Here is a 26,119-nt window from a genome sequence, read left to right on the forward strand (position 1 = left end):
TTAGAATATTTGTAATGTACAAAAAAGTTTTTCTCATTTTTTTTAAAGAATTTCCTTTGCTGGTGTAACAGCCTTGTTTGCTCTCAGCACTGGGCTGCTGCATTTTGGGTTCTGCAGCTCAAAAGGTTAAAATATAAACTACAGAATGTTTACTGCTCTTAGCTGAGAAACCATTGTAACCTCCAGCTTGGCTTTGCCCTGTACCTTGCTAAGAGTGTGTTAAATAAAGAGAAACATTAGGATTAGCCTGAATTTCACTCAGATTCAGGGAGCCACTACAAGGCCCACAAAGTTATTTAATTTCTTCTTTGAAGAGTTCAGCACCGATGAAGTGATTCTTACATTATCTTTTCCTTTTTTTTTCCTCTCCATTTGGTTTCTGGTTTTGGAACAAGCTTTGAGTTTAAAAATGAGCTGGCAACTTCCTTCTCAGACCTCAAGCAGCTGAATTCATTTGCACAGCAAAAAAAAAAAAAAAATCAACAACAGGAAGAAAACATCTGTGCTGGGAAGCACACCAGATCAAGGCTGTGGTGGTGGAGGGAATAAAGGGGTGACAACAGTCTGTGTCACAGCAGTTTGTCCTAAGTGTGCCCTGCAGGTGTGGGGCCACCCAGGGACTGAACATTCCCGAGGTGATGGAAGGAAATATGGGGCAGTGGGATGGGATTCCCAGGGAGAAGGAGGACTGTGGGGTCAGGACAGCACTGCTTTTCCCATGGGAAGCCTCCTGGGAATTCTCCAGGAGGGAGATTTGCTGTGAGCTGGGGTAGGTCAGCCCTTGTGTCCATGGTCCTGGGACAGATCATCCCCAGGGGTCATCCTAGAAGCCTGGGGCTGTGGGAACATTGTGGCATGGAGCCTCCATCAGCTTCTGGTGCTGCTCTGGAGCACAGGGACCTGAAAGAAAAAGCTTTTTGTTTCACTCTGACCTCTTGAGCTGTGCCTGAGGGCTGGAAGAAGCTTCTCTGAGCTGCATTTCCTGGCTATCTCAGCAGGCAGAAGCAGTTTCAGAGCTTAGTCCTTTCAAGAGCAGATAAAGAGTCAGCCTTGACTACTCTCCTTTCCTGGATCTAGGCTCATTTTTACTTCTGTGGCCTCCCCCAAAACCCTGCCCTCGCGTGGGGGGATGTAGGCCATGATCTTGCAGCGTGTTTGGTCCCTCCCATTGCACAGAAGATGGAAGAATCAAGGAGACTGCCATTTGTGTCTGAATTGCCTCCAGACCAGGATTTGGTATTCCATTCACTTTCTCCATGCCTTTTGTGCAGCAGCCACTGCTCCTGCTTGCTCTGCTGTGGCAACATGGCTTCCATCCTGCCCCAGGGTCAGGTACAGGACCTCAGCTCTTGGGTCCCTCCCCAGGGATGTCCCTGTCACCATGACTGTCTCTTTGCTGGGTCCTTTCCCTGAGTCTCTTCAGAGCAGTTGAGTCCCAGGGTGCAAAGGCTGTTGCTTTCCTTGCACTCTCAGGCTGCTTTCCTCCTGAGTTCTTCCATGTGGATGTGGGGAAGTAGTTGTTTGCTGGTAGTTACCTGGCAGAGCTACTGTGGAGAAAAAGTGTGCTGTGTTTTGAAGGGGCTAGAGAATGATTTGGCTGGCAGGGAGCTCGGGGGAACTGCCACAGGAGATACTGCCAACCCCTGGAGCTGACTTCCCTGCACACTTGCACCAGCATTTCTATGCCTGACTCTTATTGCAGCCAGCTGTGGTTTGGCTTTGTCAGAGAGCTGATAGAGCTCCCTTAGCCCTGGTTCCACTGCCTCCAAAAAATCCCATTAGTCATCCTTGGACAGTGCATGGAGTGAGGTGGTAATAAAGCTCTGATCCCTGACAACACAGTCATTCCTGGATGCTCCAGAGCATTTCCAGGGGCTCAGTGATGGGCTTTGAGGACTCTGTGTTAACCCCTTGGTGCCTTCAGGCACAATTTCCCAATGCCCACAAGCCATCCATCATCTTGGGGCTGACAGAGCTCTGAGGGCACTTTTAGTCTCAAGTGGAGATGGATTTATTCTATGTTAGAGATTAAATGGACTTTTTTTTTGCTTTTTAATTAGACACTTGTGTAAACCTGGGCTTTCTCCACATCCCATTGGAAAAGCAAAGGGAATGTTACTTTTCTTGTTGCTCATTCTACTTAATCTAAAGATTAACTTTAACAGAGCAACAGGGGCTCTGTACTGGCCAAGAAACAATTCAGGCTGGAAGTTAGCGGAAGGTTTCTGACCACTGGGGTAGAGCAGATAATGGAACAGAAATTGGATGATTTTTTAAAAACAGGTCAGTTTATTGTCTGCTTATATTTGGGCTGCTTTTCTCAATGGTGGTGAAAAGCACATCCTTGGTGTGGTGCCAGACAGGAGGCAAATTTCCAAGTTCTCACTCAGCATGGATTTCTGTGACGGGGACAGAGGGAACAGAGAGACCCCCAGCCACTCCTGAAGTGCCAAACTGATCGAAGCTGCAGCAGCCAAGGCAGTAAGGATGTGCATATCATGTCCTTGCCTTGGTGTGATGCTTCCAGGGGAAAAGCCTTTTGGAAAGCGCAAATATTCTAAGCTGTCTCCCTTTGCAAATGGGAGAGGGTGGGCAGAGTTTTGCAGCAGGGATGGTTGTTCTGGATGAGCTCTTGGCTTTCTGCAGTGTGTGCACAGCTCAGGCAGCTGACAGGTCTCTGCTGGCTTCGGTGACTGAGGCTCATGGCTGCTCAGGAGAGCTGGGCTGCCTTTCCCAGTGTGAGTCTGGTTCTTCAGGCAGTGCAAAACCAGTAAATCTTGGCTGCTGTGTCTGTGTGGGGGTAAAGCAAAGCTTTGTTCTGCCCTGAGGGTGAGTGGAACCCACGGGCTCTGTCTCTCATCCCAGCTGTGACTTAGAGCAACCCTGATCATCACCATAAAGTTTATAAAAAAAAAGTAGTGCTGGGATTTCTCTGCTGATAATTGAAGCTACTTTTTTTTTTTTTTTTTTTTTTTCTGTGTGTTTTAATGTAGAATCAAGCCAGGCCCTCTCCTCCTCCCCAGCAGTGCTTCCCAGTTTGTGACCCCTGAAATCTTACAGGCTTTTCCTACTCTCTCAGTTCTGTACTGGAGATGCTGACTTGCCTTTTTTTTTTGTTGTTGTTTTAATTTCACTGTGTCTTTTGAAGATCTCAGGGACTCCATGTGCTCAAATAAAAACCAGGCACACTGAACCTTCAGATCCAGGTCCCTTTCATCACCCATTGAGGATGTCCTGCAGCTGCAGCTGCCTGTGAATCCAGTTGCTGCTGGATTTGGTGTGAGGATCAAACTGAGCAGGTGCCAGAGGCAGCAGGACCTTCTCAGTGTCAGAGAGATCTCTCCAACCACAAACTGTTGGTCCTGCTTCCTCCAGTGCTCTGGAAGGTGCTCCTGGTTGGGATATATAGCACCAACAGTTGTAGTAAACAGGTTGTAGTAACAACTAATTTTTCTTCAGCTGCTGCTCCATAATCGACTTCTGTGGCTGCATTCTCTAAAAACCACTGAGAAATTGCAAACTTAGAAATATTTTAAGGGGAAAGAGGATGCCTTGATTTTGCAGCAGCCTTTGCACAGCTGTGCTTGCTGTCCTGGGCACCCAGGAAAGCTTCTGCACCAGCAATTTACTGGTGCTTTGGTTGTCATTCCCAGTTGACCACGTGGTTCCTGAGCCTGGGACCAGTTTGCTGACGGCGTTCGACCAGTGGCGAGAGTGGGCAGACAGCAAATCCTGCTGTGACTACTCCCTGCACGTGGATATCACTGAGTGGCATAAAGGTGTCCAGGAAGAGATGGAAGCTCTGGTTAAAGATCATGGTAAGCTCAGAGAAGCCTTGTCTCTCCTTGTTTTTCAGGATCCTCTATTATTTAAGGTTGTCTCTTGTGCAGTATTTTACTTTTATATCCCAATAAAGCTGTTTTAGGGCCATTCTGGCTCCCTGAGAAGGTTTGGGCAGCTGGGATTGCAGAGGGCTCAGGGGTTGGGGCACACTGGTGTTGCAGCACTGATTTTCCAGAGGTGAATCTCCTGCTTTTCCCATGCAGAGCAGCTCCTGCGTGAAGGTCCTTTGGCTTCATCAGTGCCCTTGATGACACTTGCAGCCATTAAAGTGCTGTAAACAAGGGAAATAGGAGCCCCAGGAGGACCAATCCAGCTCTGGATGCTAAAAGTGAAGAGCTGAGTAAAAAGACCTCATAGGTTTTCCCCCTCTTTATTTCTTTGGCATTTCATCCTCAGGCTGGAGTAATTTTCCATCCTGTTTGTAGTTTCAAAACCCAGCATTTTATGCTGTAATGGGAGCTTCCCACACGTGCTGGGTGACAGCTGTTACTGGTTCTAAAGGCTGGAGAGGAAAAGCCAGCTTAGGATCAGTCAGGGTCAGTTTGGACACATCACAGACACAGATTTCTCATTGTTCTCCCTGGAGGGTGAGGGCGATCAGCCATGCAGGCCCAGTCTCTGCTTTTGTGTGAAATGCATTTTTGCTTTTATTTTGTTACTCAACTTCCTACAGTGAATTCATGGAATTATTGCTGGGGGCTGATTTAGGGATTGTAGTCCATGGCTTTACCTGCAGTGTGCTGTCTTTCCCCCAGGTGTGAATTCCTTCTTGGTGTACATGGCTTTCAAAGATCGCTTTCAGCTCAGTGATTCTCAGGTAGGAAGGAAGGCTTTGTGTTTAATTTGAAACAAATTAGTGTTTAAATTCAGTATCCTGGGATCTGACACTCTCTCCTGGTTCCAATCTTTATGTGTGTAACAGTACCTAAGATTGCCAACAGCACCCATAGCTCTGGTGTGAAGATTATTTTTTTAATTAAAACCCAACCAACAGCAAACCCTGAAAGGCTTGGCTGGGGGAAGCAATGGTAAAACTCTCATTTCGAGAGGTCAGAGGCTTTTTCCCAGTTCCTTTGGGGTAGAAGCAGTAGTAGTTCTATGAATTGCTGCTTTATGCCTCTGCACAGGGCAGAACAGGGAGATCTCTGGGCTAATTATAATTATTCTGTTTAGAAGCTAAAACTGATCCTAGTGCAGAGGTGTTTTTTTTGGTGGTAGAATCACTGGGACCTTAGAAAGAAATTAATTGCTCTCCTCTTTGCTGTTCTGGTGGGCACATTTGGGCACATTTAGCTGTTCAGAGGGGTAGTTTATGTTTCTGAAGGTATGGAAGGAGAGGAATGCCTGGGAGTGTTGGTGTGTGAGTTATCTCTGAGGGCTCTGGAAACATTTTGATGAGGGAGCATTGATGGCGCCAGTTGGGGGTTGCTGGACCTGAGCCCTCTCAGACTGGTTGCTGGAGTGGGAAATCACACTGCTCCTACCTCCAGATACTGGATTTCCATGGAGAACGTGCCCCCACCACTCAGATATAAGGGATGTTTTTCATGCCAGGCACCAGTAAATGAGACATCAAACAGGTACAACTCTGCAAGTTCTTTAAAATCATCCAGCTGTGGGGCTTGAGTTGTTGCTGTTTCTTCCTCCCGTACTCCAAAGCTGCCACTGGAGAACTCCTCTTTGCCACATCAGCAGCATCCAGCTGTAGAATTGAGAGATTCGGTGATAGGCATGAAAATGGTTTGCATCTCTCCAGCAAACCACATCTTATATTGCTTAGTGCTTCTATTTCTCTTTTCTCTTCTGCAAAATTCTGTTTTCTATGGGGGTCTGGGGTGTGGCCTTCCCAACAGGTGTGCTCCTGTTGTGATGTGTGTTATCTGTCCCCCAGATTTACGAGGTCCTAAGTGTGATCCGGGACATTGGCGCCACAGCCCAAGTGCATGCTGAGAACGGTGACATCATTGCTGAGGTATGGCCTGTTTGTTCTCTGAGTTATTGGCTTCAAATGCTGGGAAGGGTTTAAATTCTGACTCCTTTGCAAACTGAGAAGCCACCCAAGCTTTTGAGAGCATGGCATGGCTGTATCAAGCGTGTGAGCGGGGCTGTACAGCAGTGTTTAACCTCTTGGATGCTGAATGAATAGGTTTTTGTGGCAGCTTACAGTTTGGGGTGGATATTGGGCATCTCTGCCTCTCTCCCCGAAAGTGAAAAGCTGGGTGTGGCTGTCACTGTGTGCAACAAAATGTTCTGCAGGAAATAAGAAGAGGGGGAGTGGGAAGAGATGTAGCTTCGTACAGTACATGGGGTGCTGATGTTTGGGGTCTGTTTATCCTTGATACAGCAGCAAGGGAGAAATGTTAATAATGTATTCAATTTAATCTTATCTCCAGCTCACTTTGTACACTGTGTCTCAAGCACCCAGAGGATTTCTGTGTTCTTTGGCTGGGCAAGAGCCCACCCCAGTCCTTGAGCCCACTTGCAGGATGATTTTTTTCCATGAGTTATCATTTTGCCACATCTTAAAGATGATTTTATAGACGCAAATGAGTGCTGAAAGTCGAGGGGCTATGAACCCAGTGTGGAGTGAATCCAAATAAAAGGTTTCCTTGACCTCCTGTGAACAAATCAGCAAGGTTTTGTGAGCTCTGGCTATTCTCAGCAAGGGGAGTTGGACAGGACTTTCTTGCACGGCCCTTATGCAAAGCTCCATGTGATTTTTAGGCAGCACAGATGCTCAGGATCTCACTCATACCCCTTTCCAATAGCTGTGTGTGCTGCAAGAAAAATTCCCTCTTGCTTTAAATCTCATCCCTGCTCTTTTTTCTTCTCTGCCTTAGGAGCAGCAAAGGATCCTGGAGCTGGGGATCACAGGCCCTGAAGGGCATGTGTTGAGCAGACCTGAAGAGGTGAGAACTCCCCTGCCTATGCATTTATCCCCCTCCCCAATTTGTAACATCTTTGCATTGCCATTAAGTACTTCATGTTGGGATGAATATGGCTGGAAACAGGATTTTTCTGCATTTGGGGTTATGTTGGTGGAATTCTGCTACTGTCCTTTCTAGGTGTAGTGTCTTGGGCTTACCTCTTGGTCATTATTTTGTCAGACTTCCAGTGAATTAGCAGAATTTTTTAATATATGCCTAAATCCTGACATTGTTTTTGGTACTTCCATAGCTTCCATTACTGTGCTATTTTATATTTTGATGAAATTTTACCAATGGGGTGGTGGTTTTTACAGCAATGGATTAAGTGGTTTGCTGATGGCACAGAAAATATGTACCAGAGAGGGGAGGTCCTGCTCAGGCCTTAGCACAGCACTTTAATATAGTTACCCTTCATATTTCCCCATGGATTTCTCCAGGGACAAGCACTCCAATCCCTCTAAGTCTTTGAAATAAATCCCAGAAGTTTTAAAGAGACTTAAAACTTTGCCTTTGAGGTTGGTTCCCATTGCATTCTTCACTCACAGTGTTTCACTGTCTCTAAGCCGGACACCTCACCGTGGCATTCCAGGTTTGTGGGGTTCATCTGTTCTGTACAAGCAGCTCTTTTTGTTCCTTCAAGATTATGGGGCTTTTCTGCCTTCCAGATGTGGCAGCTGGGAGCTGGGAGTGTGAGCTCATCCACACATGCCCCTCATGCTCACTCTCCATTTCCTCCCCTGGATTCCAACAAGCAGCATCCAGAGGCAGTTCAGTAGGAACATGAATCATTCTGTTGCCTGGGGGGAAAAAAAATAAAATCTCTACTTGTAAGTGAATCCTCACAGAACACAGAATCTGTGTATGGCTCCCAGAGCTGGAATGTTTTGCTTCCTGAAATTGTGAGCAAACACTTTGCACTGAGCTTTCCAGTCACTCATCCAGTTTGTGGTTTTTGAACATATTTTTTGGCCTGCATCAGGGGAGTGGGAACAGATGCTGGTGTGACACTTCAGTGAGTTCCATTTGTGTTGTTTTCAAAGGAACGCTGCTCTTACCTTAAAGGATCTGGACATCAAACCAGCCAAGTTGTGTCTGGCTGTTTAAGAGCTCATCCTTCATGGAGCAGGAACTTTAAAGTATGAGTTGTGTGGTTCCCAGGGGTGGATGGATTATTAATCTGTCCAGGACTGTGCTCTACCTCGGTGCAGGGAGGAAAAAGGCAGCCTGAGGACACGTGGCTGCTGCAGATGAGGCTCAGTGAAGCCTCTCCCTGATGTCACATGGGGCAGCCTCTGTGCAGCTGAGCTCAGCTGTGCCCTGCCCAGGCTTGGGAAGCATTTGGTCCAACATTCTCTGCCTTGAAAGTCATAGGAAACAGAGCAGGAAACGATGTCATCTGGTTCCCTCCTCCCCCTTTCTGCAGCGTGGGAGTGACTCTGTGCTTTTAAAAAGATCCAGCTCCTCTTGGGCTGGCTGGTGATAGAGGCCAGATTCCAGGGGTGGCAGCAGATCCCTAATTCCTGTTGACTTCAGCGAAGTGGATGTTTGTGGTATCTCTCTGGGGTGCTTTTGACACTAGAATTGGCTTTTCCTGCTGCCCTTTAGGGAATGCAAAGCCCGTCCTAAGGATGGTTGGCATCTGACTGGACAGCTCCTTCATTCAGACCTCCATCTACAGCAAACCAGCAGGAGTTGCTGAGCAAGTCTAAAACATTTATTAACTCAAAACTCCTCCTCATTTCAGGTAGCATACATCAGAGTGAAGCATTCAGGAGCTGGCCACATGCACTTGTGTCTTGGAATGCACACATCTCAATTCCCAGGCTGGCAGGAGGCTCAAATTGAGGCTGAAATTTCACTGCTGACTCGGAGGTTTCGCTTTGCTCACCTCAGTGTTCAGCATGTTATTCCAGCCAGAAAACAGGGCCTGAATTAAGACAGCACCATCCCAAGTCAGCCTCACCCATCACTTTCTGGAAAACTCTCCCCCTCACAGCTCAGTTCATTCTGTGATGACTTTTCAGAGCAATCCATAATTTTTTTGTTTTTATTTCAGCCACAAAAATGCTGGAAGCACAAGCAGTAGAAATGCTCCAGGAAATGTCTGTCTTTTGTTTTGTTTTGGTTTTTTTTTTTTTTTTTTGTTTTTGTTTTTGTTTTTTTTTCCAAGAGAACTGCTGTGCTAGGGCTTCTAATGCATCCTGGTAATTGCAAACATTCCCCTTTGGACTACTTGTTGGGTTATTGTTATATGCCTGTCACCATAGCATCTGGGCACAAGGCAGGAATTCAGCAGCCTTTTTCAGAAAATATTCTCCTGCTGCTTCACAGTTGCTCAAATGCCTTCTGCCCAAAAGTCTGGGCGTGTGTGTTGTTTTATCCCTGCTTTGCCTGCAGGGAAACTGAGGCACTGAGTGGAAATGTGGTTCCCAAGTGCTGCAGAGGCAGAGCCGTGCACAGACCCGCTCTAGTGGGGAGTTTGCAAAGGGAGGCCATGGCCTGGAAGCTCTGTCCTGTCTGAGTCCTCCCCTTGTCTCTCAGAAGGGACGACTGGGCTTTTCTTGGATCTTCTTTTCATCCTTTGTGAGTGCTGCTTGCTGGCTGTGACACTTTGGGCCCAACATCCTGGAACAAAACTCTCCCTCACAGCCTTCGCCATATGCCTGGGGCATCCGGTCAAGAAAATACTCCCTCGTGTACATCCCCTGCCTGGGGCTGTAACCCTTTGGGTCCCAGAGAGTGCCCTGCTGACTCTGGGGGGCTGGTTTGCTGTAAAAACTGCTGGCTGTTGTTTTCCTGGAGCATTCTGGCTGCAAACAGGGCATGGGCGCAGGTGGTGGCTTTGCTGGCATGAGCAGAGCTGTTCAGGACACTTGAACATCATCCTGGCCATGGTTCCCTAAGCTGGTGGTTCTTTTCCTCCAAGCAGTGTTTAGAGCCATCAATCACAGAATCCCAGAGTGGTTTGAGTCGGAAAGGACCTCAAAGCCAACTCAGTCTCACTCCTGCCATGGGCAAGGACACCTTCCACTATTCCAGGATGCTCCAAGCCCCATCCGACCTGGCCCTGGACACTTCCACTAATAAGACACATCCTGTCTGGGCAATGTATTCTGGGACAGGTGATGATGATCTGTGGCACTTGGGCTGTGATCAGTCACTGCAGAGCAGATTTTCACAAGTGTTGAGTGTGTGCCAGTGCAACCAGAGTCCATGGGAGGGGTTCTGGGAGCCTCTTGCATTGGGAAATCTGGTGGGATTTCCAGATGCTCTGGGTTTGTTTCCTCTGTTGTTCACTTGGAAAATGTCTGTGGCGTTGCTGGCAGCAGGCACAGTGAGCATCACCCAGCTGTTCAATCTGTCATCTGGATCCTTTGATTAGGATGTGTGATCCATAAAATCAGAGTGATGCCCACCATCCTGAGGCTGCAGTTACAACGTGACCCTCAGTTTGGCTGAGGTTAATTCTCTGTACACATACAAGGAAAAGCAGTTGATTTATGGGGTGGTTCACACTCTTCTCAGATCCCAAGCCAGAGATTGTAGTGGAGGGTACAATTTAGGAGGCTTGTTTGCAAACGTGGTTTACCAGAGTATGTGGTGCAGCATCTCCCTTCTGCGTGGGCTGGAGCAGAAGCAGTTCTGTTGCGTCAACATTTAGTTCCTTATTTTTGTCTGGGTTAAAGAAGGGGCTTAATCATTCTGACCCTGAGCACCTGGAGTGTTGTTTTAGTTCAGGTAGAGAGGCTCTGAAGCAGCCTGGGAGAAAAAGTGCTAATGAGAGGGGACTGCAGCTTGATGTCATTTGATTGCTGTGATTACGCTGTGCCTTTTCAGGCTCAGAGGTGGGAAATGCCTTGTCACTCCTTGTTTTCTGGGAGAGCAGGGTCTGTGACTTCTGAGGATGAGTGGGGTACTGTTGGGCATCCCTGACCTGCTGCTGCCTCTGTTCCTCAGGTGGAGGCAGAGGCTGTGAACCGGGCAATAACCATTGCCAACCAGACCAACTGCCCCCTGTACATCACCAAGGTGATGAGCAAAAGTGCTGCTGATGTCATTGCTCAAGCCAGGAAAAAGGGTAAGTTATTTCCTCCTTAGCTCATGCACTTCAGCTCCTGCCAACATCAGCTTCATCCCTACAGGAAAGTTTCTTTTTACTTTCCCAGACACAAGGATTCAGTGGTTGGGTCACAGCCAGGAGCTGCTTGTTCTGCTCAGTCCTGAACTTGTCTATTCACACTCATCGTCCCCCACCAAGCCATGTGCCTTCATGATACCACAGAGTCATTCCATGCTCTCTCCATATAGTGAATTCCCCTGGAGATTGCAACTGGGTCCTCCTTCCAGCTGCTGTGGTTTTCCCTTGGTGCTTTCTGCCATGCTTCCTGGGGTCAGTAGTGATTCCTGGCAGAGTTCTTGACTCACAAGCCCTGTTGTATTTAGCTGGAGTAGCCAAAGAGGCCCACCAGTTCCAGCTGCCTGCTGTGCTTCTTGCTTGTGGAATAGATGCTTTCCTTGTGGTGTAACTCATAGCCTGACATCCATGCAGGGATGGGAATCAGCAGGCTGGGTTAGGTTTGGGAATTGTGACAGCCTCTGATAACTCTGCTTGGGGATGCTGCAAGAAGCAAAACTCAGACCTGCTGTGGATGCTGCTGCTCATGTCTCTCCTCTCTGACTGAGGCTTGTGAGGGAGCTGAACTATTCTGAAGGATGCAGGAGCTTCCCCCAAGCCCTGCCCATGTTGCGTGGCCCTCAAGGAGTCAGATTGCCCACTGAGTGAGTGCTGTCTGCTGCTTTATCCTGTGACTGAACCTTTCACTTCTATTTAAAGCTGCTCAGGTTGGGTGAGTAACCAGGAGGGATGTTTTACCCCCTTCTTTCCTCACAAGGCTTGGATTTAATTTTCTGCTGCCTAAAAGAGCCTGGATGGGTATACAAATGTCATCACTTTCCATCTGGGTGTTTGATGTGAGAGGAGCTGATTTCCAGCAAACAGATTGGTGTTTGTGCATCAGCTCAGGAGTATTTTGGTCCCGTGATTCCTGTAAAAGGATTTGGTGAGGAGGACTGGTTTTCAAGGCTGTCTGTGAAAGCTGCTCAAGCTGTTTGGAATAAATCTTTCACTCCCAGCTCCATCAGAGAGAATCATCCTGAAGGAAGATGCATTGACCTAGCAATGTGGCTGCATGCTGCATTCCCCCCCAGGAAAGGACTTGATGTCATAGTGCAGTTGTATCCTGAAAGCCAGGGAAGTCTCTCTTTTCTAGATAAAATATTGAAGGCATGTGCTCCACAAAGGTGGAGCATCAATGGAAATACCTTCTTGCTACACTCGGTATCCTAAGACCACCAGTTGCAAGTGGGCTGGGCTTTGGGAGCACACAGCTGGATCCTGACAGAAAGCCATAAAACACAGCTTGGCTTGCGTGGATGTTACCCTGCCTGTTAAAGGTGCTGGGATTGTCCCAGATGAATGATCCAGAGGGATCACTTCACTCAGCCTCCTGAGCGAGCCAAAACACACAGTTTTCATTCAATATGCATTTTCTCCTTATAAAGAGAATTTGGGGTATAAATGGTGCCCTATCCTCTGTTCTGTTTTTCAAATAACTCAGGTTAAATGCTGTGCAGTAACCAAGAGGGGCCACATGCACTGGTCTTACCCTCCCAAACAATAGAGAAAATGTAACTGAAGACTATCCATGGCAAAAACAATCAGTCCAAGGATTGGTTTGCTAAATGGCAAAGAACAGAAGTTATTTAAAGCCAGATGTTCCCAGTGGCTTTTGTGTGGAGGAGATTCCCTGCAGACTGTTGCTGGCAGATCTGGGACCCAAAGACATCACTCCCTGCAGAACAATATCCCCAATGTGCTGGACCACAAGAGGCCTCCCATTAATAGACAGCGTGTGTTTGGCCTTGTTTTGATTTCAGAACCCTATTTGTAGCCAGTGATGTCAGGAAGCTTCTTCATCTGCTCCTGGAAACTAGCAAAGTCTGCTCTTGGACCTCCTGTGTCAGCAGGGTCCTGGGAGTAGCATGGAGCCGGTTAATCATCATCCTGCCTCAGCTAGTGGGCTCTTTCCCAGCTGTCTTGAGACCCCAGAGACATAACAGTAGCTCTGGCAATATAGTGAAAGAAATATTCTGTCTTTTCACTCTGCATGGTGAGGTGTGAGACCCTGCTGACCAGCTCTGGTTGCCCCTCTGCCCATCTTTCCTGACTGAAGTATTTAGGGTTGTCATCTCAGCTGCCCACATGGTAGGCAGATCCAAACCCATGAAGTGCTTGGGGAGGCAGGTGGGTGGGCACTGAGCAGATTTTGGCAAGGTTGCATTTGGTAAGCAGATTCCTATGACTGCCAGCTCGTGCTGCTTTTGAAGTTGCAGCATCTGCTTGGTGTGCAGATGGTGCTGGTACGTTCCAGCTTGCAGAGTATCCTGGCCTTACAGATCTGCTCTTCCTTCATGTGGTTCCAAAAATGTTAATGAGGAGGAAGGATGCACTGGTGGTGAGCGCACTGGACAGAGTCAGGAGATGCAGTTCCATTTCCCAGTTCTGCCACAGATTTGCTGTGTGCCTTGGGGGGATCACAGAGTTCCTTTACGTTGCGTTTGTGAACCAGGAACTCTGATATTTCCCCTGTGATGGGTTTTCTTTGTATGCAGAAAAACTTTCCTGCAAGGAGTTTTCTCCCACCTGGTCTGTGCACAGACCCTACTCCAAGAAACCTGGCCTTGTTAGAAGGTCTTTAATTCATACTACAATTTATAAAAAATTTTAAAAATTCTTTTCTTGCACATATCTTCTAGATCAGACTGAATCTCCTCACTCCCTTACAGTTGCTCTCAGCTTCTTCCACAAAGTTCTTGGCTCTGGATAAATAAATAATAAAATGAATATAAACAATAAAACAAATCTTTACAGTAACCATTTCAAGGACAATTAATTGGTGCCAACCTCTGCAGTTGTGTAAAGGATTGTGCACATTTTGCTGCTCTCAGCGCTGTTCAGTAGCAATATCTTTATTTAATGCTTTGGAGGAAGCACCAGGCAGCCCTGCAGCACGTGTCCTTTCCCAGGAGGATGCTTTCTGCCAGGAACCAGGCTGGATGTGCACATTCCTTGGTGTTCACAGAAGAGTTATGTATGTCCCTGTCCCACAGGCACCGTGGTGTATGGAGAGCCCATCACAGCCAGCCTGGGCACCGATGGATCCCACTACTGGAGCAAGAACTGGGCAAAAGCAGCAGCTTTTGTTACATCCCCACCACTGAGTCCTGACCCGACCACTCCTGATTTTCTCAACTCACTACTGTCCTGGTGAGTAGAGCTTTCTGTGTTCAAACAACATCCATGAGGAAATGGGTGATAAAATAAGGGATGTTGCTGCCAGCAAGAAAAAATCTGTTTTACCGTCAGTAGCATTCCTGTGGCAGTAAAATATCTTGAATACCTTTTGTTTTTCTTCCAGTGGTGACCTCCAAGTGACTGGCAGTGCCCACTGCACCTTCAACACTGCTCAGAAAGCTGTTGGGAAGGACAACTTCACCCTGATCCCTGAAGGAACCAATGGCACTGAGGAGAGGATGTCCATCATCTGGGATAAGGCTGTGGTAGGTCACACTTGTCATGAGTTTACGTTTTCAGCTGGACATTCAGAGTAGAAGGAGCTGCAGGAATGTGCTACTTTCTTGTCATGGTCCTTCCACTTGGTGTTTTTACCCCTGTGGAGATCCTTGGGAATCTGCTGCACTGTCAGCTCTTAGCTGGCTCATGCAGTGACTCCTGTGGTGTCCCCCCAGGTGACTGGCAAGATGGATGAGAACCAGTTCGTGGCTGTGACCAGCACAAACGCAGCCAAAATCTTCAACCTGTATCCGCGGAAGGGCCGCATCGCCGTGGGTTCTGATGCCGACCTGGTGATCTGGGATCCTGACAGCGTCAAGACAATCTCTGCCAAGACTCACAACATAGTAAGGATGTTTCCTATCATTCTCTGCTTCCTTTCCTCCTCTCTTCTTCAGTGCCAGGCTATGCTGTCAGCAACGGGAGCTTGTGACAACTCAGGGCTCATTTTCCCTGTGCCTGAAGCCCTCTCTGGTCTCACTCTGGAGCTCACTTGTGTGAGCAGGAGGAGTCCATCTGAAATCACATGGATTCCCTCTGGAGCAGGGAGCAGGTCTGCTCTTCCTGAGTGTTGGGTGCATAGATCTGAGCTCACAGAAAGCGCTTTAAATCCTCTAAATTATGCAAAGGCCTCTTAGGACAACACGTTGTTTATGACATCCAGGCTTGCCAGTGGTGGGAATGGGAACTGCCCCTTTTGACTGAAATGTTATCAGCTCATGGACACTTTTTCTGGAAATCTGGCCCAGATCCAGGGTCTGAGTGGATTTATACCACCCACTGATCTGGCACATGTGTGTGGAGTCAGGATTTTCCTGGTGGTCACCCTCAAATTAGTTGGCAAAGGGCAGTACCCAAACCACCCAGACCTTCCCCTTAGCTCTTCTGCAGCTTGTGGCTGTCAGCTTCTGCCGTGGTGGCACTCTTAGGGACACTTTTGCTGAATCCCATGCCTTACACCTGGCCCCTGCAGTTATCAAGCTGTCTCAGCCTGTGGGAATCTGCAGAATGGTGCCAGTGCAGGGGCCTGGCTAGAGTCTCCCTGTGACATTCAAGCCCTGTCTCAGAGAAAGCAGCCACTGTTTGCATTTGTTGACAACTTGTTTTGCTGCTGACCATGAACCTATGGAATCTTTCCCTGGAAAAAAAAAAACTACTTGTTCTTTTTTCCTATGAATACTTTCATTCACTCTGGAGCTGAAGGAGCAAAATTTTCTTCCACACTTGGATCCCCGGGCACATTCACAAGGAAACATAATTTTTTTAAAGGTTTGGTTCACTTCCCTGTGACTTAACTCTTTGTTAGAATTGGTCACAGATGTTTTTGGTTCATTGCCTCTGCTTAGGCTTCTGACAGAGGAATTCCAGGAGTCTGGTCACTTCAGTCACCTTAGAGGTGCTTTCAGACTTTTTCCAAACTGGAGAGAAATTACTTAAGAAGAGGGAACCCAGGGACTCACTGCTTTTAGGTGCCAGAATTCATGGTCTGAACCTGGGCTTGCGCTTATGAATAGCTCAAAGAGCTGGAAGTAGTTTGGGTGGAGTGCTTGAAAGTAATTTCTATTTAGTGGCTGTTGTCTTTGGGAAATGAGCTGGGCTCTTTCAGTTTCCCGACACAGAACTCGTAGACATTCTCTTTTGTGAATATGCCCAAGTGCAGCCAGGATTGGTTCTGTGATTTTGCCATGGATCTGGGCAAGGCAAAGGAGAACCAGCTCCATTCAGAAGTACTTTTGTCTGCTGAGAGCTGCAGATCCCCCAAAACCCTGAAGTGTGTAAGAGACCCTAGCACTCAGCTGTGGCCAAAGGCTGCACCCTTAAGCTGTGCCAAGAGCATTGAGGAGGAAGGGCTCTCATTCCCAAGAGTTTGAAAAGCTGAGCAATCACAGCTTGTTTGCTTACCAACACATCTCTGACCTCATCCCCTGTCATTGCTTCGCCTGTTGTAGTACCTGGCGTCACACCTGAAGCTACATCAGGAGGAATTTCTCCATGGAAAGGGTAATTAGACATTGGAAGGGGCTGCCCAGGGAGGTTTGGAGTCCCTGTCCCTGGAGGTGTCCAAGGAAGGCAGCCTGGACATGGCACTTAGTGCTCTGGGCCAGTGACAAGGTGGGAATCAGGCACAGCTTAGACTCAGTGACCTTGGAGCTCTTTTCCAGCCTTAATGATTCTGAAATTCTGTAATTTTTTGGGTCTCACAATGCCTTGTGTTAGAGGAGAAACTGATACAAGTGATGCCCTTGGAGTCTGAATATCCTGGTTTGGCCAAGCAGAAAACAAAAGGCCCCTTGACAATCAGGCACAGGGGCACCCTCTGATTATGTGGCCTTGGACGATTGCTACTTTTTGAAATGTTCGAGCAACTTACAGATATTTTCCAAGAATTCGCACTGCTCTTGCCACTCTCTGGCAAGGAAACATCAGGAGCTGGGGAGGGAGGTGGTGTTGTTCTTGGAAGCAGCCTAATCCATAAACTCCTGACCCAGCCTCCTCCTCTATACCACCCCAGTTTTTTTCAGGCTGGACCTGGTTCAGACTCAGTTTAACCACTGGTCTGGCTAATTGCAAAGCTGCACTCAGGCCTGCCCATACTTATAACACACTTCAAGGGCAAACTCCATCATTAACTCAGTAAAAAAGACCTGCATTTGACTCAGAGATGATCACTAGAGTAACAGTCCCCAAATTACATGGTTGCAGTGCATCTCATTCCAGGACGTTTCACATTTGCAGTGATTTCTTTTACACTTGCCTATTTTCCATGGTGCGATGTTTCCAATCCAGTTAATTGAGGATGAGTAATCCCATTAAAATAAAATAAGATTGTCCTGGTCCCTGACCCATCAACCGAAACACTGGTTTGAAATACAGATTTTTCAGAATTATTCTTTTTAGTAGGAAACTCACATAAAGCTTTCTGTGGCTCCTGAATCTGCCCCCAGCTCAACAGAGATAGGTGCCTAAATATATTTAAACAGGGAGGCTCTCATTTGAGACTGTGTTTTATGTTCCTGCAGCTGTGGCTGCTCTATCCCTGGAAGTGTCCAAGGCCAGGTTGGACAGGGCTTGGAGCAACTGAATCTAGTGGAAAGTGTCCCAACCCATGGCAGGGGATGGAATGGGATGAACTTTAAGGTCCCTCACAGCCCGAACCATTCTGGAATTTTTTATAAACCTTATTTCAATGGAAATTTTGCATTAATAAACCTCTAAACTTAGACTGATAATTAAGAGTAGCCTTTATTAAATCACGGCAAATACAGCTCAGGTAAACACTGTTGAGTTTGCTTCCATCTGCCCTTAAAATTTTGTCAATTAGCATGGCTGGTGATTGCTAATTAAAGCCCAGCTGGCTCTGCTGAGTGAGTATGTTTGCCTTATGTGCTGTTTTTGCTCATTGCAGTCTCTGGAGTACAATATCTTCGAGGGCATGGAATGCCGTGGATCTCCCCTGGTGGTGATCAGCCAGGGCAAGATTGTGCTGGAGGATGGGAATCTCCACGTCACTGAGGGCTCTGGGAGGTACATCCCCAGGAAACCCTTCCCTGACTTCGTTTACAAGCGCATCAAAGCCAGGAGCAGGGTGAGTGTCAGTGGTTGGCTGCACATTTGTTCTCTCCCTCTGACAACCCCGAGTTAAAGTGGCTGGAAAACAGATGCTGTCCCCTGGCTCAGGCCACACTGCTGTTTCCTGGATGAGAGCCACATTTGTCTCGTTCCTCTTTCATTTTTGCTGTTCACTCAAGTCATATACTTTGCGTTGAGCTTGGGTTTTCTGCAGGTTTTAATTTTTCTCTGTCTGAGGACAGCCGAACTGGAAATGTGTCCAGGAACCCTTGAATTTGGCCATGAGTCAAACTAGCCAGAACCGACCAGGTTTCTCCTGTCACAGAGGTCCTAGGAGAAGTTATCATTAGCATTTATATATCAAAGCTCTCAGCAGCAGTTTAGGATTGTAATTTATTGTTACAGATATGTTATGCTGCTTTCCCTTCTGGCAGATATGATCAGATGCTCTTGTCTGGTGACTAGTGAGTCACAGGCACAGCCTACAAACTGCTTAAAAGGAACAATGTTCTATTTTTAAGAGGCTAAAATAGTTGGAAAGTGATTCTGTAAAATGCACCCATTCAAAACTGAATAGGTCTTTTGATATGCCTGAATTTGCCTGACACGGGAGATGGCACTGAACTCAGCTGCTGAGAATTGAAGGAGTTTAGTTATAGGTGAAATAATTTCTGGGAAGAAATTATTTTGCTGTTTGAAGTGTTGCCCTCTCCTGGACAACTCCTGAGCTGTGTTGGTTCTGGTGGCCGCAAGTGATCCTCCCACTCCTTGAAAATCATCTTTCTTTGATTTTCTTTTGAAGACATTGCAAGTTATCAAAATTGCAACCTAGCATAATTTAGCCCCATGGAGAACAGATCCCTGGTTTCTGCTGTGTCCTCCCACAGAAATACATGTCTGACTTATAAATCCAATTGGGCAGCATCTCAACTGGAATAATTGCATTTATCCCAATCTGCAGCTCCAGGGCTGGCCATTGAAGCCAGCCTGGCTCCTCTGGGCTGCCCTGCTGGTCTCAGCACTGCTTGGCTTTTTGGGAATGAGTAATAAGGTGCATTTGAGACCTGTCAGAAGCCTTTAATCCAGTGGCAGGTAGGTTGGGATCATTAAATGACAGCACCTTTGGGGCAGGGGACAGACTGGCTGGAGCCACAGCACATTCCATGTCACATACTAATTAGTAGGCATCTTGTCCTGCACAAAAATCTAGAGCCAAAATAGGAATGTATGCTGTTCCCAACTCACAGTACCACACAGCAAGGATGATCCAAAAGTGGGGTTTTGGGAGTGCAGAGCAGCCAAGTGCATATTGCCAAGGGGCCTTGGGGTGCTCATGGACTCAAAGCACCTCAGCTCTCCATCGTGGAAGGTGTTGAGCTGCACAAACATTGGTTTTAGGTTGTAGGAAAATAGTTGTTTGCTGCAAAACTGTTTGGGTTGGACAGAGACACAGACATGATTTATATAGATAGATTTATATAGGTATGGATATAAAATAGGAATAGATGTAGATGTAGTACAGATATAGATAGAAACATATAGATATATAGATATGATATAATAGAGATATAAAATAGATATTGATATAATACAGATATAGAGCTAGGTATTAAATAGAAATACACATCATATAGATGTTGGTATAATACAGATATAAATATGCTACAGATATAAAGATATAGATATATAGATATAATATAGAAGTAAAATAGATATAGACAAAATCTAGATATAGATACAAAGTAAATATAGATAGAGAGCAGCTCCCCAGGGATCAGTACAAAGGAGATGCTGTGTGCTTTCAAATTCTCTTACCAACAACCAATCCTGAAATGTGTGCCACTGGCTGAGCCACATCTGGGCAGCTGTTGGGCTGTGTTGTGGCTGTGTTTTAGGGTTGTGTTGTAGCTGTGTTTTAAGGCATGTTGCCCTCTCTCCCTGCAGCTGGCTGAGCTGCGGGGGGTGCCCCGAGGCCTCTACGATGGCCCAGTCTGTGAGGTGTCGGTGACACCCAAAACGGTCACACCAGCGTCCTCAGCCAAGACCTCTCCTGCCAAACAGCAGGCACCGCCCGTGAGGAACCTGCACCAGTCTGGGTTCAGCTTGTCTGGTATGTGATTTTGGGAATGATTTATTGCTGAGTGATTTATTGCACTGAAATCACAGCTGGTTTGTGCTCCCATGCTCTGAGTTCATTCTGCTGGGATAGGGATGGAATGAGAGAGGCTGTGGGGGGCTTTTAGCTGGGAGCTTTTCCCTTTAGGGAGGAAGAAGAGTAGTACAGGAGCTGTCCTAAATTCCTGCTTCTTCTTATGATGTCACACAAATGCTGAGCACTCCAATGTGTTCTGGGCTCAGTCCTCGGCTGGCTGTCTAGAGAGGGCAGATCATAGAATCCTGGAATAATTTGGGTGGGAAGAGACCTTAAAGCTCTTTCAGTCCCACCCCCTGCCATGGGCAGGGACATCTTCCACTATCCCAGGTTTCTCCAAGCTGCATCCAACCTAGCCTTTGACACTCCCAGGGATAAAGCAGCCACAGCTCCTCTGTGAATTTCACCCCAGCCCCTCCCCACCCTCACAGGGAGGACTTTCTTCCCAATATCTCATCTAACTCTGCCCTCCTTCAGTTTAAGACCATTCCAACTGTGCTTAGAAATGGGAATTTTCTGGTTTTAAGAGGCTGTAGCAAAAAACCCTTTTTTTTTTTTAAGATGACACAAACTTCAAGAGAACTTTGCCAGCTGAGAGCAGCTGTGGATCTGGGATGTGGAAGATTTGATTTCTCAGCTGATGTTCCAGTTGCAAGAAGGGGAGACTATAGAAAGAGATAGGAAAGCTGGCTAAGGGATAATCATACATCCAACTCTTACCTGTGCAGGGCTGGTGCTTCAGGTGCTCAGGGCAGAGATATTATTAATGCAGAACAGGTTTCAGCAGAATTAAGGCAGCGTGGGCCAGTGAAGGCTTTTCCTCCAAAGACAGAATCGCAGAATGGTTTAGGCTGGAAAAGCCCTCTTAAGAGCAAATCCAACCATTAAGGCAGCATCAAAGTGCCACACCCACATGGATTTCAAACTGGCAGAGTTGGTGACTCCTCCTCTCTCTCCCGCAGGGGCACAGATCGATGACAACATCCCACGCCGCACGACCCAGCGCATTGTGGCCCCGCCGGGTGGCCGTGCCAACATCACCAGCTTGGGCTAAGGACCGAACCCTCCTGTGCCCACCGGGTACACCCTGGGGGGACTGGGGCACCTGGAGACCCTTTTTGATTCTTTTAGAGCCTGTGACAGTTACTGCGGGCACCCAGTGTGGGGAGGGGCTGAAGTAAAAGCACCTCTTTCAGTCCCCTCAGGTTCCTTCCTCATCTTCATCAACCCCTCGCACTTCCCCCCCCCTCCCCAGCCCCTTACACATTTAAAGAAATAAACCGTGTTTTGACACCTCTGACATGAAAGAGTAAATGTAAAGAGGGTATTTGAGATACGTGGTCTCTGTCCTATTCAGCATCTTTCTTTTAGTAAAGGAAGGATAAAGTGAATTTCCCAGGAGCTGCCTTCAAGACACACACACATACACACAAAAAAGAAAGAAATAAAAATAAATGCATAAAAAAAGCTTTTTTTTTTTTTAATGTCAAGCAGAAGAGTAGTTCAAGGGTTTTAAACTGGATATTCTGTAGGGTTCTGTGTTCCAACAGAATTAGCTAGGTAATCACGAAGGGACAGGAATCCCAGCCTGTCTATGGCCATTCTCCACTCCGCTGAGGTCACTAGATGCTGCCAGGAGAGAGAAACAGGACCCAGCACTAGCAATGGCAGAGAACATCACCCCAGCCAGTGGGTGAGCCAGAATCCTTGGGGACTTCTGTTCTGTTCCGTTGGTTTTTCCTTGGTTTCTTTTTTCTTCTGGATTTTGCTGCAAATTAGGTCCTTGAGGAAACTTTTTTTAATGTTTGTGCGTGTGTTTTCAATATGTTTGTATCATTGTGTTTACGAAGCCTTATCTGAGAACTGGGAATCTCCCTGTTCTTCCCAAACCTCATCCAAGTCACAGACTCCCACCAGTGTTGCTGCCACTGCCACCCTGGTACTTCAGGTGTTCCTTAGTTGCATTTTCCAGCCATTTCTTGTCACGTAGCTGCAGTAAGGGCATGGAGCAGGTCCGTAGGCTCTTCAGTCCATCAGATCTTGAGCTGGTTGAAACAGAGGAGCTGGACACCATCTGGGATGAACTGCTGGGATGGAGTATCTGGAAGAGTTTGTAGCACTTAGTTTTTCTTCTGTCCCTGCAGGTGGATATGGACAGGCAGAGAGCTGTGGGCAAAGAGCAACACGTTGCCTGAAAGGTTTTTGTAGCAGAAACTCCCTCCCTGGCCATCAAAGAGAGGTTATTTAAAGCTTTGAGGGCTTATCTTTAGCTCGCAAAGGGCAGTCAGGGAGTGTGTGCTGAGCACCTGTGGCAATTCCATTCCAGGCCCAGCTGCTGTAACTGGGAGCTGGCTTGGTCCCCAGCAGCTGAGAATCTCTTGTACGAATGTCACAGCTACCCAGCCCTGCAGAAGTCCTGCACATCCCCATGGGAAGGCCTGGCTGTTCCCCACCCTGCCTCACATGCCTAGGATTTGAGACACCATCAGTGGTCCTTAAAGGAATGCCTCAGCTTTGGGGCAGCCAGCAGGGTCTGGGTGTTTAACCACCCTCTGGGATTAAAGGTCTGGTAGCTCTGGGACTGGAGGCTTCTTGGTTTTGGGACATTGGAGGATAAACCTGTGCCATGACATCCCCACTTAGGCATAGCTGGAGGGCTCAGCAGTCCCAAGGACTTGTTTTAGCGCAGAGAGCTTTTATTACCACAGCGTTGCCTCCACTGTCTGCCTGCCCTGGGACTTGGCTGCATCTTCTGCTCCCTCTTCTCTTTGTGCTTTGCCACCTCCATCAACCTTGTTTGTCCATATCTGTATTTTCTTAAATGCTGTTTACAGGTTCTTTTAGGGGAAAAAAAAAAACCCAACTATATATATATATATATGAAGGCTTTCAAGAAATGACTACCAAATTTGTTGTTATGAGGTATCAACGCTGGGATTTGCAAAGTTTTTGGAAGCTACTTAGCTACAGCTCCCAGCTGCAGCATCTAAACTCTTTAGGCCCCTTTGAACACGAAAGTTAAGAAAAACTTTGCCATATTCCTCCACACATTTTGCATTTAGGTTCAACTCCTGGGTCTTCTAGTTTTGCATAAAGAGTTTGCACTTTTTTTGTTAAGTAATCCATGAACTTAATATATATATTGCAGCTATTTTCATTTTTAAATATTTTTCTTTGTCACCTGTATGTTAAAATCAATTTGAACGAGTTGGGGAGAAAAAAAAAAGAATTGTAGATCCGTTTCAATTCTACGAAACACTTGCGGCTCTTCAGTATTCACTTAAGTCTTCCTTTTTTTTTTCCTTCACTGACTCATAATAACTTGTTAAATTTTAATTTGCTCTTGAAAAGGAAAGGAAAAAAAATCACAAAAAAAAGTTTTTTGCAGGCTATGTAAGCATGTTTTTTCTGTGAGAGCTCGTCCGCTTTGTGTCTGTTTAATGAATGTCATATGTAAATGCTAAAAAAAAAGACGACTTAATGAATTAATTAATTAACCGCAGTGACTTGAAGCTCTAAAAATAATAAAAGAAAAAAGTAGGATTTAATACTAGCTGGATTTAACCCTTGGATTTGTGATTGTGAACCATGAGTGGAGGAGCTGTAAGTGCTAAAGCTGATCATGTGTGTAGACAAAGAGGAGTACTGATATTTGACCATTGTTTCAATGGCAAAAACACCCCCCCCCATCCCAACCCCAAGTCTTGTGTTTTATTCCTTAAGAACTCTGTGTTATATTACCATGGGAACTCCTAATAAAGACAAAATGTTGTTGTTTCAGTAGGTGCACCTGTGTCTTGAGGCGCTGCATGTTGTGTGTCACTGCGTTCTGGGCTGTTGCCTTCAGCATGGACAAACAGCCCTGAAAACCAGACTGGGGTGGGCTGATGTGGAGATGTGCAGGGGCAGAGCTGGAGAGGAACTCCTGTGTGATGGTAAAGATGAATTGATGGGCCACAGAGTCATTTTCCCTGGAGAAAGCAAGCTGTGACTGAGGGCACTTTGTTTAAAACAGCATTTGGCAAAGCAGAGACAGTTGCCTGAAAAATCCTGGCTCTGCATTGCACGGATCACTGATGGAATGTGAGCAAAAGCCCCTAAAAGTATTGGCATAGCTCTCAGCCCCCAGTGTGGATCTGCTTGGACCCTCTGCCACCCAAGGAATGGGGAAAAAAGCACAGTCGTAAATAGGAGCCACAGGCAGCAGCTGAGTGGGGAGAGTTGGAGCTGGGAACAACTCCAGTGTAACTTGGGGTGGTGGTGCTTGGGATTTACAGGAAAAACACCAGAAGAACTTCAGGTGGTCATGGTTGGGATTTACAGGAAAAACACCAGTGGAACTTGGGGTGGTGGTGGTTGGACAAGGGACAAGCATCCCTGTCAGCTCTCAGAATGTTGGATGCTGCATTCCTACAACCACCAACTCAGCCCTCTGGGGGATCTTCCCCCAAATCTGAGCACAGCTGAAGTTCGCAATTGTCTTTGTGAGGAGTTTTAGTTCTTGTTCCTCGTCTGAACAAACCCAGATGCTGGAGTGCTCTGTGAAATGAATTGAACTTCCACACAACTTTAAACCTGGCACCCCACAGAGTGGCTTTTCCTTATTATCTTCTCTGAAGGGGTCAATGGTCATTCCCTGGTAAAGAGACCTCTGGTTAACATGAGGATCCTGGCTCTGGCACCAGTGACATGCTGTTATTTGGCTATTGGCATAATAAATATTAGTATCTGTGCAATCAGGTCCCATGGAGCAGAGTTGGTGGGTAGCTGTGTATAAGATTTATCAGCTAATCCCAACCATAATATCCCAGTGAAAGTGCATTCAGCCTGGAGCTCTGATACTTGGTTAACACACACCCGCAGAGCATCCATTTGGTTTTATTCTATCATTAATTTTTTCCTCCAGCACCTGAATTGGAACAGGAGAAACCTCTTCCTGAGGAAATAAATGTCAGGGACTCAGGGAAGCTGTTGGACCTGGTAGTGTAGAGAAGGTTTTGAGGTCAGGAAGAATTGCCAACAGCCAGATCTAAATGCAACGTGTGCTGTGGGACTGAGGCAGGGAGAAAGCTCAGGAGGCTATTCGGGTCAGTGGGGCAGCCCTGGTTTGGTGCTGCACAGGAGCACAGGAATAGCTGTATTTGGTCAGCCCCTTAATCCAAGTAATTCCTGATCTGGCAGCCCACAGCGCATTAATAGGTGCTAATTTGGTTCTCTGTCGGCCCATTGTGTAAGGCCCAATTAATTTAATCTGACCGTAACATCGGTGGAGTATTTTGTGGCTCAAAGGAGAAGAAATAACGTAGGTGATGAATGTGACTCTGACCTGGAACAGGAACTGTCAGTTATCAGAGATGGAGACAATGCAGCCTGATTTATCCCTTGGTGGCAGAGCAATAAATGTCAATGTACTATAGAAGCTTTAGGATCCGTTTTACTCAGTGCCATCAGGTGGCAGCAGGACGTGGGGAAAGGTAAAGGTCCAGCTCCCTCGAGGCATATGGATCATCTCGGGAATGATCTAGGATGTAATAAATGTGGAACATGCACAGGGCTTATGATTACTGTGATGTGACACACACATACATCCTGTCGGTTATATTAATATATTGGAGGGTATTTCAATGTTATAGAGATATTAATCATCTGAATGTGTTCTCTTCTTGTTAAAGCCTCACAGGACACTTGTCTCAAATCAGACAGAGAGCGAGTTATAAACTTTATCCATCAATTTATTACATCAAAGGACCCCCCCAGATTTTCAAAAGATCTGGAGAAGGACTTTTGACAAGGGCCTGGAGTGCTAGGACAAGGGGGAGTGGCTTCCCACTGCCAGAGGGTAGGATAGATGGACTATTGGGAAGCAAATCCTCCCTGTGAGGGTGGTGAGGGGCTGGGATGGAATTCCTAGAAAAGCTGTGGTTGCCCCATCCCTGCAAGTGTCCAAGGTCAGGCTGGACAGGGCTTGGAACAACCTGGGGCAAGGGGTGGGAC

At 46.8% G+C, this 26,119-nt stretch overlaps 1 protein-coding gene across 2 annotated transcripts in view; it reads left to right on the top strand.

Moving 5' to 3' along the window:
- DPYSL2 (dihydropyrimidinase like 2) overlaps positions 1-23,905 on the top strand; it is a 52,350-nt gene extending 28,445 nt beyond the window's left edge. For both annotated transcript variants that reach the window (XM_064400536.1, XM_064400537.1), the window contains 11 exons: positions 3,654-3,818; positions 4,599-4,660; positions 5,735-5,815; positions 6,684-6,752; positions 10,728-10,848; positions 13,941-14,097; positions 14,249-14,390; positions 14,580-14,750; positions 17,810-17,989; positions 19,918-20,083; positions 21,088-23,905. In XM_064400536.1, the coding sequence (XP_064256606.1) occupies positions 3,654-3,818; positions 4,599-4,660; positions 5,735-5,815; positions 6,684-6,752; positions 10,728-10,848; positions 13,941-14,097; positions 14,249-14,390; positions 14,580-14,750; positions 17,810-17,989; positions 19,918-20,083; positions 21,088-21,179 (1,406 nt within the window). In that variant the 3' untranslated portion in view covers positions 21,180-23,905. The remainder of the gene's footprint in view (positions 1-3,653; positions 3,819-4,598; positions 4,661-5,734; positions 5,816-6,683; positions 6,753-10,727; positions 10,849-13,940; positions 14,098-14,248; positions 14,391-14,579; positions 14,751-17,809; positions 17,990-19,917; positions 20,084-21,087) is intronic.
- Positions 23,906-26,119: the final 2,214 nt, after the last annotated feature.

This window comes from Passer domesticus, chromosome 28, assembly GCF_036417665.1.
Source record: "Passer domesticus isolate bPasDom1 chromosome 28, bPasDom1.hap1, whole genome shotgun sequence".
In the NCBI taxonomy this organism is placed as follows: Eukaryota; Metazoa; Chordata; class Aves; order Passeriformes; family Passeridae; genus Passer; species Passer domesticus.